Consider the following 18789-nt stretch of genomic DNA (forward strand, 5'->3'; position numbering starts at 1 on the left):
GAGTCAGATCAATCTCAAAATAACCTCACTGGAGCAAAGCCAGTCAGTAGTGTCTTACTGAATGAGTTTGGTTGCAGAAATTTTATTTGCAAGCGAGAAGAGCAAGTAATCTCAGCCATTTTATAACAGAGACTAGTAAATTACAGTAAAGCTGATTAAAATAATAAACCACGTTATTGTTTTAGTTGACAAGAGGTATTGCACAAGGACAAATGAAACTGAGAAAAGGGGTGTGGGGGAGGGGATCTTGAGAGGCTAAAGCTCCTCCTGATTGTCATGTCACTTTCACAAAATAAAATTCTTTCTTGGAGAAACATTTGTATCCAGACCCAAAAGTCCTCCCCTTTCTCCTCACTTCCACTAACTACCGGATCCGCCACTGTGCTCTGCAAGATTGTTAGCTTATCGCTGGCGAGAAGAGTCACGCTCCTGAGAAAAGTGAGTGTTAGGTACATACTTCTAGTTCAGCGAGTGTCAATAGAATGTGCAGAAGAGGTTTGGTATCAAGTTATGATTTTATCCCGTTTTCACGTTGTTTCCCAATGGCATAAAAATGTTTTAAATTAAAAATAATTTTCCCCAATGAAAGAATCATTCAAAGAACGTTCCCAATGATTTTTTTCCCTTTTTTTTTTTTAATAATTACATTACTTTATTCACCCCTTTTTAGAGATTTCAGTAACTAATAAACACGAGGTGATATAATCACACAAGTGCCAAGAAAAGTAGCTGTCTTCAGCTCGGCTTGCTAAAGAAGAACAAGTAGCAAATTAGTGCATGTGATAACACTGACAAACATTTGTAGCAAGTGATATTTACGCGATAACAGAGGCTTTATCACAAGGAGCAAACATTTTCGACTCTATGTACGTGAAGAGCATGGAGCGTGAAGTGAACTTGTCCAAAGAACGAACATAAAGAAAAAACACAAACCAAACAATAAAATTCAAACAACTTTCTCATTGTAAACAATCTTGTTAAAACAGGTGTGTATTTTCACATCTCTAAATGATTCATAAATTTATAATAAGAGTTTATAGTCAAATTCATGTGATAACTAATTTTGTATGTTGCCATTTGGTTGATAACACAAGAATTACTGTATTTTTAGTTACTATATGAGAGATTCTAATTTTTTACGGAACAATTCTTGATACTGTTGGTCTTTGTTAGCGTGGGGATCAAAAAAATATAAAAAAGCTGCATTGATATAAAATGTATGTTTATTTAAATACACAATGACATTTAAGATCAATATTACTATATGAAGAGCATATATAACAACAGAATGCCATCCTAGTACAATATGAGACAATACCTATCACACAGACTGTTAGAACACAGTGCCCCCCTCCCCCCAAACCCAATTCACATCTGAACACATTACGCTAGTTAAAATTACATCATACAATATTAGTTAGGATTGTTAGCAAGTACAACATACATAATGTATAGCTGGTACTCTTGACAATTCATTCTGGACGGGTGAGCAGACTTACCATGTAACAAAGCCAAAATATAAAAAGCTTTTCAATTCAAATTTTAAAAAAAATGCACTATCACTGAGATACATTTAACAAGTCAGGAGGTGGAAACATTCTACGTTACCTCCAATCTCTGCAGCAGACGTCAGCAAATGTTTCGCTATACACGGTATCTGACAAAATCTGGAAACCAGCTTAATACAAATACTAGAACATTTGAAGTTAATATTTCTTTAGAAGCACTTTACATGGCTAAGATTTTTCACAAGTGTCGTCCATGAATGAGTTTTACGAATGTTTTGCTAAAATTAAACCCTGTTATCGAAGCATATGTTAAGTCGTCGTAGAAAGCAAAGGCCTGATTGATCCCCAAACTTTTGCCATTTCGCTTAATCCATTCTTATAAGGTTTAGTATTACACACCATGTTAATTTTTTTTGTTTTCTCATTACCTGTTTTTTAAGGGTTACTTGGTTTTTTTATAACATTCAAACTCATTACCTCCCTTACATTTTTTTGTTCCGCCACTAATATTTTCAACTGATATTCACTTAAGTGCAATATTGTATGTGTAAAAAGGCGCACAAGCCTTCACATAATTATAATCATGGGCGCCACTTTTTACACCCCTGATATTACACTAAGTGAATATCTGTTGAAAATGTTTGTAGCAGAACCACAAACACAAGGAAGGTATCAAGTTCAAATTTAAGAGAAAGACCTTAAATAAAAGATATGATGAAACCATTAAAAATTCAACATGGCCCGTGAGTCCAAAACTTAAGATTATGTATCCATGAAATTAAAATCAGGGGCATAAGTACGAGGAGAGAATCAAGGTTGTATTCACATGCTTCTTTCCAAATTAGGAATAAATAATAATAATAATAATAAAAATAATAATGTAACCAAATGTAATGAAAGTTTCTCACATGAGCAAGAGAAATAGATCAAGAACCAAAAAATTAACTATACTAATAATAAAATTAAACATAGTACAACCAAAAAATACTTTTAGGAAAAATATATAAAAAGTTCATGCAAAAGATGCTGTGAACAGTAACATGTAGCGTTGTTTCCATGATAAAATATAACCATGGATAAATGCTAACTTTTTAAAAAAAGCAATTCATTAACACAAAAATAAATTTAATGGTTTTACGTTTTTTACGTGAAAAATGAAGAATTTTGGGTTATCTGGAGCCCCCCTAGATGACTATACCCACTACCCACACCCCCTCCCTTTCCAACCATAACAAATTTACTATCTCAGCAATCCTATATAGCACATTAAATTTAAAAGTATTCAGGCTCCATAATCTGGGAGACACATCAAGTCCAGGATATGAACTGATATTAACATTCAAGGGTTGGATCCCAACATCTCAGCATGTCTCAAATCAACGAGCATTACGTCAGTACTCTGTGGTTCGGAGCCAACTTCACCTTAGTGTTCGTCGTCTTAGCGCCCGAGCATAATGGTGTGATGATAAAACCTCAACTATTCTCGGACAAAAGGTGAATGAAAATACAAGTTCCCTTCTTCAAATTAAAAAAATAACCTTATTATGAATGTTTTTGTGAAAGGGATTAACTACAAAAAAACTTGCGAGACCTGCAGAGCCACGCATTTCCAAGAGAACACAACAGTAATGATTCCTGAACTGTAAGAACTTTTCAGATAAACTTGATATTCTTCCATTTGGAAGTGATTCTCCAAAGCCAGGTGGAAGCATATAGGTACATATTCGTAAAATAGAAGATTTATTACTTCATACTGGATATACAAAACACATCTCATTACCTTTATACATAATACTTAAAAATTACTCTTTTTTTTTCAGTTTTACATTATCTTCTTCAAAAAAACTTATACTAAAAACCTGAATAATATTTGCTAGTGTATTTTAATTATATTTCATAAATAAGCCCTAAAAAAACCCTGTTTTAAAGATTAAGTTCTGTTTTCTCACAGGTGTCATGTTATTAAAAATAAAGTGAAACATATCATGCATGGTGCGCGGGAAGTCTCATTAGAACAAAAATTGAAATTCTCTAGCATTATTCCCCTTAACATAAGAAAGTGTGCTTGAACACATTTCAGGCACATCAGCCGTTGCATTCATGACCTATACCTTACAGGATTGTACAAGATTTCACCTTCCCTCCACCCCTCCTATACAAAATTAAATTTTATCAGTTTACATTAAGCCTTAATATGTTTTAATTTTAAAAAAAAAATCTATTGCATTTTCAAAAATTCACTATGGTTAACACTAAAATTTTTTCACCATTGATAAATTTAGTGGCAATGGAATTTGTTTGAGTCGACACTTGCTTTTGGATTGAAGTTGCTTCACAACCACCCACGCAGTGACATGACTTCAACCCAAAAAACAAGACTTAACATTTCAGCTATATACGTACAGAAATTTTAACGAGTTTCTGGATGCTGTAACTTTGAAAACAGAAATGGTGTTGGTAAACACGGGCGTTACCAGTTCAAAACACGAGGGGCATTTTTCGAAATTCAACTTCTTTCATGGGGGAGGAGAGTCCTAGGAGCCATACAATCGTAACAATAACTAAAGGGGAAAAAAAAAATTTGAACAATAGTTTGTGAGGTTAAGTTTCAAATTTTCTCGAACTAAAGGTCTTGCTCCTAGTTTCATTTAATTTTTTTTCCTTCGCAGAAAAGGAGAGAACCTGCATACGACCATGATAGTAACACTTTGCTTTCAATTCTTATCAACATCAAATTCCAATACCTGAACTATTTCCGCGAACTTAAAATTCAACTAATAATATGTTGGAGCTATAATCATTCCAAAATAATGAGTGTGTGTCTGGACCTATTAAAACTAATGAGTTGAATTGCACTTGTAAAATAATAATAGGTAATAAAAGTAACTCAATTCAGTAAGAACTCAAAAACTACATTTCAGAAGAAACACAGCTATGAAAAACTTAATGCTGAAGGCTCAATCTCATCACCACGCTGATGGTTTCATTTTCTTATTGTTACTTCAATTTGAGTGATTTTACTCTAAATCTATTTTCATAACTCCTGTACATTCATCGTTGGGACACATAATTTTCTCACCAGATCTTTATTAAATATCATCTGATAGCTAAAAAAAAAGGTAACGCAGGTGTTTATGATTACGATCACTTGCGCAAAATACAGATCGAAAATAGCATTTAGTCATTATATGCTGAGAAAAACTGTGATCCAAAGATAAATGAAAGGGAGCTTTCGGAATATGGTTACAGGGAAATCCCTTGACAAGAAAATGATAAACAACTCAGTCTGTGAGATTAAGCCTTAATGCCAACACATGCACAAATTATTAATTACTATGGCAAGTTTGGGACGAACAAGATTTCTCATTTGTATGAACATTTTTACTCACTAGTAACACTTCTCTGTTAAGTCATGACGCAGGTTTTTCCCAACCTCACTCTGCTACCTAAGACATGTTCTAGTGTAGTACAGTACTTCAGGTTAGTTCCTGCGTTGCAAACAGCGAAACATGTGCTTTATTACTGCATTATTTCTGTATCATGTCTGGCAGCTAGATCAATGGCTGAAGGGAGATTCACACAATAAAGAAAAGAGACAAGAATGTTACAGCATTGTAAGAAGTCATTTAAAGCAGTTACATATGTACTTACCTTGTTTTTGTACTTAGGCATGCATGAATGAGATCAAGTTAATATTTATATTTTTTTACATGAACACAAATTGACCTCAGTAAATTTCAATTAATCGAGTTGGTTTTCCCAAGATGAAAGTAAGTTTAAAATTTTTCCAGACTCATATTCATACGTACTTAACTCGGATGAAATCTCCATATTTAGCGTGCATTTGCATGTCACACAATATTGGGACATACCGTAACTAAGCCACACAGCCAAATACAATGATTCCAGCTTTGACTGAGCCACCCAGAGAGCAAAATGACTCTTCGCTACAGTGAAACACAATGTAAGTTACATCAAACCAGATTAGTAAAATGTATATTGTTACAAAACAGTTTACCTACACACTCTGAGAAAAATATTTTTATTTTACAATAAAACAGTCAAAATACACAAAATTGTTACATATTGGCATAAAAACAATTAAAAATCTTAAGAACATTTTTTTAATAATTATATGTACAGTTGTACATACACTGATACACAACACAAATATACACACCTTATGTACAGAAAATATATATTTGACACATTACTACAAGGAAATAACTACAACAGCAATAATTACTCTGCTCTTGCCAATAATTCTTTGTTACAGGTTTGAACTTTGAGCAATCCCTCATTTCAATAAAAAATTCATTGCACACAACCTTCACAACACTTAACCAAAATAAAGTTGAAGAATTTGACTTACACAAACACACACACACCCACAAATCCAACTACCTGTTATTATTGAGGTGAGCATAATTTCTGACAAAGAAAAAAGAAAAAAAAAACTGGACACTAACACTGAAAATACTACAACTAAAATTACACAATTTATATATAATTGTGCAGTTTGGTGCATTATGCTAATGTAATACAAAACAAAATAACAGTGTAAATCCTTTTAAAAATAAAACAAACATTTACTTTAAGTTCATTTAAAATATACCCATGAGTCTGTAGCCATCTAAGATACTTTGTTGGTAAAAAAACTTCAGAAACTTTGAAATACACAATTGAATAGTGAAAAAATGTTTAGTTTACATAAATTAAAAATAGTATGTAAATATATTATTACACATAAAAATTCAACTGATAGTTAACATTTACTTGAAATCGATAATTATCATAATTTATGAATTCTGTATTGCAATGCATACCATAAACCAGTTGATCAAACCATGATGAAAATTGGCGTAACTGAATTAAAAACAACTAGATACGTACTATACCATTTTTAAATCACCAGAATTGAGATACTTAACAAATACCAACACATATCTAAAGACATGACAGAAAAATAAAGTAGCAGATGCAGCTAAAGTATCTAAATCCAAGAACGAAATCAAATACGTACATCCTTTTGGAATTCATTGAATAATATTTGGAAAATTAATTCTTTTTTTCATTCTACTGGGTGGTTATCAATATTGTCCCTAGTAATTTTGTATGACAGCAACTTAGTAGTGAACACAACCATCGACTAAATTAGTATTTGTTTGTAAATATATTTTTCCATAAAAAATACTCTGTAAATCAATTTAAATGTAAAGTTGTAACATGTTGGAAATAATCTAAAGCAACTACACATCACATAGCAGAAATGGTGGGGTCAAGACACGTAAAAATTTTATCTGTGACAGAAATGAACAATATGCCTAATAGGTCTGCTTTAAAATTACTGTTAGCCTGTATAGTAACCATCTTCTACCAATGATAACTACAACTACGTAATTATTTTTCTATGTTTGAAAGTAAAAGTATACTACTGTGCATGCAAGTAAATTATGACTGAGCTTTACAAACCAAAAACTTAAAATGTCCACTGCTATTTAGAGCTGTTGTAAATTCTTTATGACAACCAATTACCACCAAAATAACAATATAAAATGAGTGCAGTCCATAATAGTTATTCTGCGAAGAAATTATTTTTCTTTAGAAGCCTTTCCCAGCAAATTACTAGACAATTACGAACCCTACGGGAACCTAATGTCAACAGCTACACGTTAAGACACTGCTTAAATAAAAAGAAAATATTAACAGTTGACCATAACTCAGTCTTTACATATAACTTGTCTTTTACAATACCATATAGCATAATGCACACACACTGCTACACAAGTGACTCCTGACAAATGGTTCACTTTAGCTTCATGTTGTACTACCAATGCACTGTCTATGTGAGTTACCATCAGCGGTGACTGGGGATAAGATTTTATGGGGAATTTCGATAAAACAGAAACTACACCAAAAAACTTATAAATAAACCATATTAACAATCAAATTCCAGTTAATATACCAAACAGCATCAAATTCAACTAAAATCATGAAATTTAATAATACCATTAATTCAAACTGAAAGTTGAAACTAAAATGTATGAACCAAATTTATAAGAAAAAAATTATTTTTACTTAGTTTAAAATTGTTTTTACCGACTCATTTTACATCACTGATGTATGTAAATACATTTTTCCAACACAAAAATTCTTGCAGATATTCTATAAAAGCTTAAAATTAATTATTTCATTATAAAAATGTGTAACATCTCACAGTCAAAACTAAACTCTTTTGGTGAAATACTTATAAAGTAATATATTAGTATTAATATATAATAGTAATATATTAGTATTAATAATTGGATATTTATAAACAAAATCTAAAAAATATAGAAAAAACTTATTTAAAAAATGAAATTGATCGAAAATATAACATTAAAATCTTGTCTCCAAGATGATTTGCATACAAAAGTTTATTTACAAAAATTTTAAATATTTGATGTATGTATAAAAATCCATATATTTGTTTTCATTTGTCAATTCGCTTCAGGATAACTCACAGGTAATAAGGAAGGTATTTGTTCTTATTAACTTATAAATTGATTAAACATTTTTTTATCCATTTTCATACAAGTAATCAAGTTCTTATATCAAGAAAGCAGACTTGGTACTTAAAATTTTAATCATAGTCATAGATAAAGGTACGTAAAAAAAAAAAGCATTTTATAGCACATTTCAGCACACTTCTTATTCAGAAGTTTGAAATCATTTGCAATGGCTCTTATAAGTAGTTATTTTGCATCTTTGTATTTTAAACTAGATGTTTACAGTAGTGACCATTACTATTTCTTACATATTATACTAAATACATAATGCTAGCAAAATTGCCAATGTGGCAATGTTTTGAAAGTGACTGCATTAAAACATTTTTGGTTTTGATTTTCTTGTAATCCTAAACTACACTGCAAGATTTTATAGACTCATCTTTTGTTAGCGTCGTTCTTCCAACTTTTTTGTCGCATCATCTCATACAGAAAATGCATATCCATGCAACAAAAATTATGTTTATTGCTAACCAAGACAACATTTATTTGTAACTGATGTATAATTAGTTTTGACAAAACCAAGGATTCTGGAGATAGGTTATTAAAAGTTTGTTTAGAAAAAACTTATTCTTTGTAAACTAACCTGAAATTGCTGTTGATTTTGTGACCATTGATAAAACATTTAGCATCAATTTAGAATTTGTAGCAACTGTTATTTTCACATACCTCATTTAGTCATGGTCTCATGGATAGTTCATATTTGCAAGTATGTATATTTTAAACCACCATTTAAATATTAGATAATTTAGTGGCTGGTTAAAAATTAAAACTGACCTTTGTTAGTTACACAATTTCCTGAGTTCAGTTCTAGCTTTTTGCGGCAACTAAAAATAACCAGACGGATAAAATTTAACTCAAGTAATAAATGTCTCTGAAAATTTGTGTTTCTTTCTTTGTTGGTACACTACAGGCTGTAAGCAGTTGATGAGGTTGTTGTTGTTGTTGTTGTTGTTGTTGATGATGATGATGAGAATGATGATGATGATGAGAATGATTGATGATGAGAATGATTGATGATGAGAATGATTGATGATGAGAATGATTGATGATGATGATGATGATGATGATGTGTTGCTGTCTCCAAGTGTGCAAGCTAGGAATATATAGGTAATAACTTTAAAGAGATGTGAAGAAACTCAATTTCAGCGTGTTGCTGTAACTCATGAATGATTGTTTTGTGCCACTACAGAAAAGGCAACAAGGGCACTTAACAAAAATTTTATAACATAGCAGACATTACTTTTATTTTAAAGATAAAAATAAATGGGGAAAAACCCCCCATTATCTTGCAAGTATTGTAAGGAAATATTTTTAACATTTAACTTAAACCTCCAGTTCCAGTCACAGCAAAGACACGTTTCGTGCAGCTGTATGATAAACGTATTCTCGTCACAATAACAAAATAAAAATAGTAAAACCAAATTACAATTAAATTTATATACAGTGTAATGACTTACACTAAAAAAAAAAAAAAATAGTAAAACATTATGATAAAAGGTACATCAGGATGAATTATCATGCTTAATTTATCCTGTTTTCATTCAACTCTTGAGTTTCGCCCATGTGTTATTCTACTAGACAGCCTAATATGCTAATACTGAAAAACAAGTGTCTGTGGGGACAAGTTAGACCAAGTTAAAAAAAAAAAAAAAAAAGATCCTAAACATTTTAACCCACCCAATAACATGCAATTATCATTAACTGATAATTATACAACATAAACTTTTTTTTAGACAAATGTTAAAACTACCACAATAATAAAATTACAACGGTTTTCGTTACTAATAGACAATTCACTATGGTGTGTGCGTGTCACGTAACTTTTCTCAAATTTGACAAATTCCCAACAGTAGCCATCAGGGGCAAAAATCTAGGATTCCCGGGTAAAGTGGGAGGGGAAAACCGCTGCAGGAATACATGTATCATTCCCGTTCCATAGTCGAGATCTTGCAAGAGCAAGTAGGCACCCCCCCCTCCACAAAGAGGGTTTTTATGATTCTAGGGAGGTACGGGCTCTTGTGTGAATTGCAAAGAAACACACATTTGCTTACAAACACCAACAACCATGTAAAGTAGTTTACAAATACAACTGACAGAATACACAGAACATTGGTACTACTTTTGGGAATTGTCAAATTTGAGACAAGTTACGTCACCGCCGACTTTACTTGATGGTACATGCATGATAAGTCACTTCCAACAAACAATAAAAAACATTTCCACGATAATGCCACAAGGCACAACATCAGTACACTTACACCAACAACTCAATAGTATAAAGGATTAATTGTGCTACTGTACACAGTGTTTATTTGGCATTATATTACAAACAAAAGTTTATTAAAATTATTAAAACTTTGTAACTGAATGGTCGCAGACTTACTTTAACTTTCCTACCCCTTGCCATTCATTATAGAGCTACAATATTTCAAATGAGAATTTCTCTCAAAGGATTTTAATTCTTAGGCAGCAGACTAACCATTTTCACAATTTTTTTTCAAGACGTATAGTAACTTTTATGCAATGTAACAGTCATACGTACATTAAATGGAACACTTTTGAAGCTACCCCCCCCCCTCCCCACACATTACATACACTTCTTGCATGGGTCAAAATTCTCAAAAGACAACAGTGTGACCTGGATTCTAGACTCTCAAGTCTCTCGGTCCACGCATGGTTATTTAATTTTTACGTAAACACTTTTGAGACCAGTTATGAAGAAAATCGGCCCAATAGATTCATTGCATATTAGGTAGTATTATTATTTATTAATTACTGTAAAAATTCAAGACTGTTGAGAGTTAATAAGTGATAGTATGTTAATTGCGCCATGGTCACACAATAGAAGTAAGTAAAGGTTTTTTTTTTTTAATTTCAACACAGCTTGCACTAATGCACAATTTCTAAGCATACCAGGCAAAAATTATATTAGTCCATAAGCCAATTTCAAAAGTGTTCAATAACAAGTATTTCAGGTTAACAATTGATTACATATTATGATCACAATAACCACAATTAAATAAGACTGGAAATGAAATATTTTATTTTTGTCAAAATATCAAAATTAGCTTCTTTAACTATTGCCGGCCAAACAATGAAATTCTCAACCAGACATAAAAAAAATATGTAATTCAAATACAGGGACATTAGCATTACGATTTATTAAAACTCAAACACACCATTTATTGAAATCAAAAAGAGTAGCTCTGATTTTAAACATACATAATTTATAACACTTCAGTCATGTGCATATTTTCGTTCACATAGAATAATAGAATATGTGCACAAAGGTGCTCATATTCACATTCAGAAGATATGTATGTAGGTGCAAAGGGCCCTCGATATCCACATTTCCTTGTGCAGCATTGACATATTCGTCTTTCCGTAGAGCCTCATGTCAACTGATAAACAGTTGCAAAATTCTCAACATTCTTAAAACCGATTGCCTACCTCCGACATCGGGTAAATGAAGAAATTTCAAGGCAAAGAAATTCAAGTTGAAAATAGCAACTAAATAAAAAAAAATTATATATGTAAGGACTAGTATGATAAAATTCAAAATAGGACTAGAACGAGTTTTAGAGTCACTCAAGTGACAAGCAACTACATAAAATTTAACCAAACTTACCTATAAGTCTCAATAGTTTACAAAAAAAAAAAATTAGCTGTCGCAGAGCAACAATTGATTAAATCAGCTCCCGGAGCTTAAAATAATTAAAAACAAAATTATGAATTACAAAGACATCAATATCAATGCAAAACTGTTGCATCAGTTCAATGTCATACATAATTAACCTAATTTGATTACCTGGTGGCTAACTAAATCCAGCAAAAAATTATTATAAATTCTAATTAGTTTTGATAAGCAGAAGACTTAAATAAAACATTAAAAATGTAAGTTGATGATAATAAAAATTTCCATAGGTACATTTTCTTTTAAGTAGAAAAAAGCTACAAAAAAAATATAGTAGAAAAACAGTGCCATATAATATAAAACTGAAGGGACTTGAAACATTACCTGTAAATGTAATTGGAGGCAACAAACAATTAAGCTCTAAATACATATATATAGTCTATACTGACTATTAAACATGGAAGAGATAATTAAACTATGTTACTATTCATTAATTCAGAGCCTGAAAATATGAAATGCATAAACATATAAAACTGTGCTCAAGAAGGGAAATTTCCCATTACTAAAACTTTTTTAACTCATATTTACAAGCATCTAGTTCTTTTATTTTTCATTACATAACTGCAAAAGAAAGTAACTAGATTGTAAATTTATAGAAAATGTAGGCTCCTTTTAACATAACTCCTGTTAGAACCTCTGATAATCAGATTATTTTCTTAACTCCACAACTATACATATTAAAGTATTTACAAATAAATATATATCTTTATTTATTTTTTTTTTAACTAAATTACTCTTAAGGAACAGATGTATGGTTATCAAGGGCCCACTGTAACTTACACACTTGACAACGGAAAACAATTTTTTTTTAATGTCGTCTGCACTTTATCACAGACAGTGTTGTACTTACTGGCCCCCCGGTTCTCCAATCCTAGCGACCCGCCCACACCACCATCAACCAAAATATAAATCCTCTTGAGAAATAAAACAATCATACACCAGAACACAATAACAAAAATATTTTTTTTTTCTTCCTGCAGAGTGTCTCGTCTTCACCGTCAATAGGTACAGGTTATCACACTTTTGCCCATCGGCCTCAGATCGTGATCAGCTTCAACTGCTCCAGCCGACCTTTCAGATCGTGGAAGCTGGGTCTCCGGTCCGGCAGCAAGTCCCAGGCCTGTGCACACACACGCACAACCCACTCATGTCACCGGGAACCAGAATAATAGACATCTGCGAGTTGGGGTTGTTCGATGTTATATATCTATCATATATTACTAGCAGAATCCGGCAGATGTTGGCCTGCCTGTGTATATTTATTTTAATTTTATTATATTAGTTACGTATGATACAAAATATTTAATGTTTATTGACAAAAAAAATCCAAAGATAAGTTTAGTAGCATGTGATACAAATGTCATTTGCCTACAAATAGCATAGTTGCTGTACGCATAGTTGCTGTACACGGCATTGCCCGGGCTGAACACAGGGTGATAGTGTGGTGGACAGAGAAAAGACACATGATTACTGTTTGTATGTCTATGAGCTATGATTTTCTATTTACCCATGCTCGATCGGTTGAATGGTTTAGAAGTTGATGCGCTGCAGCGCCATCTAGCGGCAAGTTACAAAAAAAATGGATAGCATAAAAACCTTGTCCATGAAAAAACAATTCGACGTGCCAACTTTCATGGTGATTGGTCAAACGGTGTACGAGTTTATCAATGTCATACATATATACTGTTACAAACTAATGTGGGAAGAACTGGTTTCGTAAGCGATAACCCTATTACAGTTTTATTAATTATTAATATTTACATTACTAATAAATAATTGTAGTTCGAAATGTCCAATCACCGGCACTTAAAAATGTTTATTTGCAAGTCACTCAATGTCTGTCAAGTTCCAAAGTTCGCAATCCTCACTAGAGCTAGAATCAACAGTGGTTCGCCCCTTACCTCGCGCCTGTCCACACACACAATTTTGCACCACTCAGTCGCACTCCTTCGATCCCGTTGCTCCACTTCGCGCCACTCTCGAGGGGGTCTCACCCTCACGGAACTCTCCAAACTTTCGGAACTCGCTCAGAACTCCCGCGGAGGCCGGCGCCGCTGATTAAATACTTGTGGCGCCCTTCTCGAACCGACGAGAGCGGCTGTGATGAGTCGCATCATCCCAGGTTGACACGACGCCCGAAACATCGAGAATGGTGACGCTTACTAACGCCACTCCACGCGGCGGCCTCTGTAAGCCCGGAATTCCCAGGCAGCTTAAGGTGATAATAACCCGAGGCGGAATGATGTGCAGGGAGTAGAGGAGGGGACGGGGGAGGGGGTAGCGAGGACCCTTGTAACCCGGCAATGGATGGCGCGCATCACGGTCCTATCTCTCGCGTTCGTAACACTGCCCCCTCATTAAACCTGTTCGTCCCGAACAGTTAATAGTGTGCTGTTGTGGACCATGCTGCAAAGCCATCCTACGCATTGGGCAAGTGTACTGGAAATGGCCCACTTCATGACAGATGTAACATCGCGGCCGTCCTCAGACTCTTCGGGTCCATAGGTCAGCTTTGCGATGACTATGGGTCTCACTCTTCTACGCTTGCTGCTGTGGTGCTTCCCTTTCTATCAGGCAACCCCCCCTGGGTACGTTCCCATTCCGTTTACTTACCAATTTTTTTTTTTTTTTTTTTCAGAATAGTTAAACATTCTAATTAAAAATCATGATATAGTAAAAGTGTAATATATTTTGGTCAAAATTATTTAACTACCATATTTGTTTAATAATATGTTATAAATAAACAAAATTCATAAAAAAAAAATCTGTTTTTAAAAATGAAATTAGCCTAAAAATAAAACCATATAATATTTGCCTTAATTATAAGTGACAATGTAAAAAAAATTAAACCTCACTACGTAAGACAAGTGAAAAATGGGCAGTGCACAAGTAGGTACTCACAGGCTGATAAAATAAAATAAAAAATTAAAAAAAAAAAACTTTTGTAATTCTTTGGGAATAAGTAGGCCATTTTCACATGTTTGGGAATACTTGTGCTACTACTATCATTTGTTCACATTTAATAAGTGGCATGAAAATTTCTGTCTCGTATTGTTGATTCAAAGAATTTACAGGTACAGAAAAAAACGTGCAACTGGCAAAAGACTAACCTGTCTCATCATTTCGTAGATCTCCGGGGGACATCCCTCAGGGGCTTCCATCTTGTACCCTTTCTCCACGTGCTTCACAACATCTGCCAGAGGCTGAAACAATCATTACCAGTGACTGCACATGCCTTCAGTGCAAGGTATCTGCAAGATCAACCTAGGAAATATTCCTACACGTACTGACTGCTAATTATATAATTAAAACAAATAAAATAAAATATGTTGAATGTCTCTGAAATAAATTTAAATTAACAATATTCAAAACATTGTTTTATACATAAGAGTACTAATAAAACCTTTAAATATTATTGCTACTAACAGATTAAATATTTGATACATATATATTACGTACATGTATGCATCCATGCATACCCACTTGTATGTTTTAGAGTAGGTACATAAAGAAAAAATTGATAAAATGACTAAAAAAAAAAAAAAAAAATAGTATTACAAATTTGCAGAACTCAACTAAAATGGTATTAAACTAAATATACAAAAGTTATGGCAAAAAATAACTTTAAATTAAGAAGACCAGATCTTTTTTATTATGCTCATAAACATACTGACAACTGCATATGTGCAAACAATGTTAATGTAAATACAGATACGACATACATCAAACAAAACCAGGACTATCTCTTCAGAAATGCATTCTCAAATTCGCCCTGAACACCAACAAAAAAAAAAAAAGAATAAAAAAGTAATCAAATTAATCAGTATAACGACAAGTCAGCACAAGAATCAGAACTGATAAACTACTAGAACCAACCCATTACCTCAATCAACACAGCAAATACAGTGAATTATAGCTTACTATTCTTGGATAAGGCACTCTTCCGAATGAATATATTTCCCACAGCAATATGCCAAAGCTCCACATGTCCGATTTGTTTGAGAATTTCTGTAACACAACACCAATCAATGAGGCAACTTAAAACTCTTGAAGTTTTTACCAGAGCAGTTAAGAATATTATAATTATGTACACGCAGGGTTGAGTAATTATAGGTACAATATTGTGAAGCAAACTATTTGTTATAAAATAATGTCAATGCAAAACCAAACAGTATGTATTTATTTACATATTTAAGTAGGTAAAAATATGTTTTGTGCACATAAAATAGACAAAAATAAAACAAGAAAAAATATTTTTAATTTTCTGGAAGGTTGTAGGACTGGAACAATTCCAAATATGGCAAATCATAGACTGGCCAAAGCATTGTCAGTGGAGTAATCGAAGCTTTTAACTTGGATAAAGAATTTAACGTGTGGGATTTTGCACTGTGTAACGAAAAACTAAATGAATATGTACTAATGTAATTTTAAAAAAAATGTTATTAATAAATGCTATCCTAAATATTGTGTTATTCAAAAATGTTTAAGCTGTTTAGTTTTCTTCTACAAGTATTTATACGCCTTTCAAGATAAGGTGTTAAAATGTGTACAAGTCTTCGTAATTGTCACCCCTTGTGTGAATTTTTACACCAGTGATATGACACTAATCTGTAGAAAAATATTGTGGCAGAACAAATTCCAATAGCCCTTAAAATAAGTAATGACGAAAAAACTAAAAAAATAAACATGGCTCATTATTCCAAGCCTTCACTAAAGATGTCATGTATATTAAAAAAAACTAACCCCTTGCTTGAGTGCCTCTGGTGCAGTCCATTTGATAGGCAGTTTGCTCGTCTCGACCGTATAGTTCTCTTCTCTGGCAAGGCCAAAGTCCGACACCTTAGCCACACCTTCTTCCGATATGAGCACGTTCCGCGCGGCGAGGTCTCTGTGCACGACCTTGCGAGATTCCAGGTACTCCATGCCGGAACACGTGTCGCTGGCACACAACAAACCACACGTCACCATCGCTTCTCCAACCTAGGAATGTACGTATTCTACAGCTCAGCAGTCACGCCATTCCTTTAATTACAGTAGAACCCTGTTATAACGAATCTGAAGGGAGTAGTTTATATGTTCACTATAGAGGGGAAACTTTATATCTGGGAAAACTTTTATATTGGCAATACATACTCAAAAGCAAAATCTTAACTACACATAGGCCTAAGCCAAGAAAAGAACGAATGAAAATACTCAAAGCAATAGTTTTATGAGCAAATGCAGATATTATTTTTAATGAACTACATTTTCTATTACCAAATGGTTCTTGGAAATCGGCGTATCATCCTTTTTTCGGGCATTTAATACTCTGTGACGTTATCGCAGCTTGAGAAAGAAGATTTTTCAGCTTGTTTAGTATTGTACTTAATGTGGATGTTGCAATTCCCAGTTCCTTTGCTATTAACGTGTGCGGGACAGTGGGTTTGGAGTCTCCCTTTTCAATAATGTCCAGTTTATCTCGCACAGATAATGCCTTACGTTTTTTGCCACTTTTCCAACTTTTTTTATGTACGTATTTCTTATTGAAGCACATTTGCAGCTTACAAACACAAAATTCTTTTTACCGTCAAAAGTAAATAAACAAAAAATAATGAGTCTGGTGCATCAAAGATTACTACGTATCATTTAGTATCGCAGTTGCTAAAGCTGGAACGAAATTTTCTCACTTTCTATGGAAAAAATTTTGTCTACAGAGTTCTATCTAGTGGTAGTCTTACGAACCTTACCCGATCAAAATGTCCGAAACGTGAACGATAAAAATGAGACGTAAAAATATTGAATTTGCTGCTATAATGCACATACGTATTTGTGTGGCGGTAATTTATTTATAATTTTGATAACATATTAAATGTACACACGTTCGCCCATTCTTTAACAATGCAGGGATAACTATTTTTTATTTTCACCAAACTGATCACCATTTTTGGCTACACGTAACCTACCGAGGCCACTCGAATACGACTTGTTTATAATATGAACAGTGGACAATCGAGTAGCGTATTGCGGGAAAAACTTCAATGTAATGCAGAATCGACGTTTTGTGAAAAAACTTTTTAATTATATGAAAATATTTGAGATAAATGTGCATTATGTCGGCAAAATTTGTTCGTGGTACACGGGAAAACGTATCAACATTGACAAAAGTTGTGCGCTATATCCAATAAATTAATACATAACCTCAAATCATTTTGCCGGGACTGAGACGGAAATTCACAATAAGCGGGAATTCATTATATGCGGGTTCACTATAAACGGGTTCTACTGTAAATTAAAACTACTCCACAATGAATCAAAATGATCTCAAGTTACAATGTTTGCTGAACTAGAAAACTGATGAATATATAAATACTTAAATGTTCACAAAATTCCAGGAAATTGGGAAATCAGCTCATTAAAGCACATATTGTTCTGCAGTGTCTGTATTTTTCCATCAATAAATGTTTGAACTGTAAATTCCAGGTTCCAAAACAACAAAATACATAAACTTGATAGTTAGCCCATTTATATGCTGTCTTTCTCATGCTGCATGACTTACTGCTCTTGATGTTTGACTATAAATAAATATATATATGTACAAAAAAACTATGACTTTATTCGACCAATAAAAAGTACCTACTTCCCAGAAAGAAATTTCTTAAGCCATTCTCTTCAAAAACTTTAAAGGTGGTTGAACTCTACATACTCTATGGCTGGCAGCTAACCAACATACCAACTTCTGAAAATCCATTACGAGATGACACACAACATTAAATTCTTGTTACTAAGTTTTAAGGAGCCAGTTTTGAAAGCACACAAATCTAATCCTAGATTGTGAGGCACCTAATATCATACCTGGAGATGTTAGCTTTCTGTAAAAGTTTTTTTTTTTGGAAAATTTTCCAGTAATAAAATTAGAAACACAAAAATCTTATCAAACCATTTTATACAAACATAATAACAAAATAAGTGAGTCATTAAGTACTAAAGAAAGACAAAAAGTACAATATACATTTGAGTATACTACACAGATCTAAACCAACTTTTTAACTCCAAATTTTTT

General features: G+C 33.0%; 1 protein-coding gene across 7 annotated transcripts in view; it reads right to left on the reverse strand.

Moving 5' to 3' along the window:
• Positions 1-1205: 1205 nt before the first annotated feature.
• The window catches only part of LOC134534922 (tyrosine-protein kinase CSK), a 98075-nt gene continuing 80491 nt past the window's right edge, over positions 1206-18789 (reverse strand). For all 7 annotated transcript variants that reach the window (XM_063373628.1, XM_063373626.1, XM_063373627.1 and 4 more), the window contains 4 exons: positions 16494-16689; positions 15672-15758; positions 14861-14953; positions 1206-12870 (listed from right to left, as the gene is read on the reverse strand). In XM_063373628.1, the coding sequence (XP_063229698.1) occupies positions 12787-12870; positions 14861-14953; positions 15672-15758; positions 16494-16689 (460 nt within the window). In that variant the 3' untranslated portion in view covers positions 1206-12786. The remainder of the gene's footprint in view (positions 12871-14860; positions 14954-15671; positions 15759-16493; positions 16690-18789) is intronic.

Source organism: Bacillus rossius, chromosome 8 (genome assembly GCF_032445375.1).
Source record: "Bacillus rossius redtenbacheri isolate Brsri chromosome 8, Brsri_v3, whole genome shotgun sequence".
NCBI classification, from domain to species: Eukaryota; Metazoa; Arthropoda; class Insecta; order Phasmatodea; family Bacillidae; genus Bacillus; species Bacillus rossius.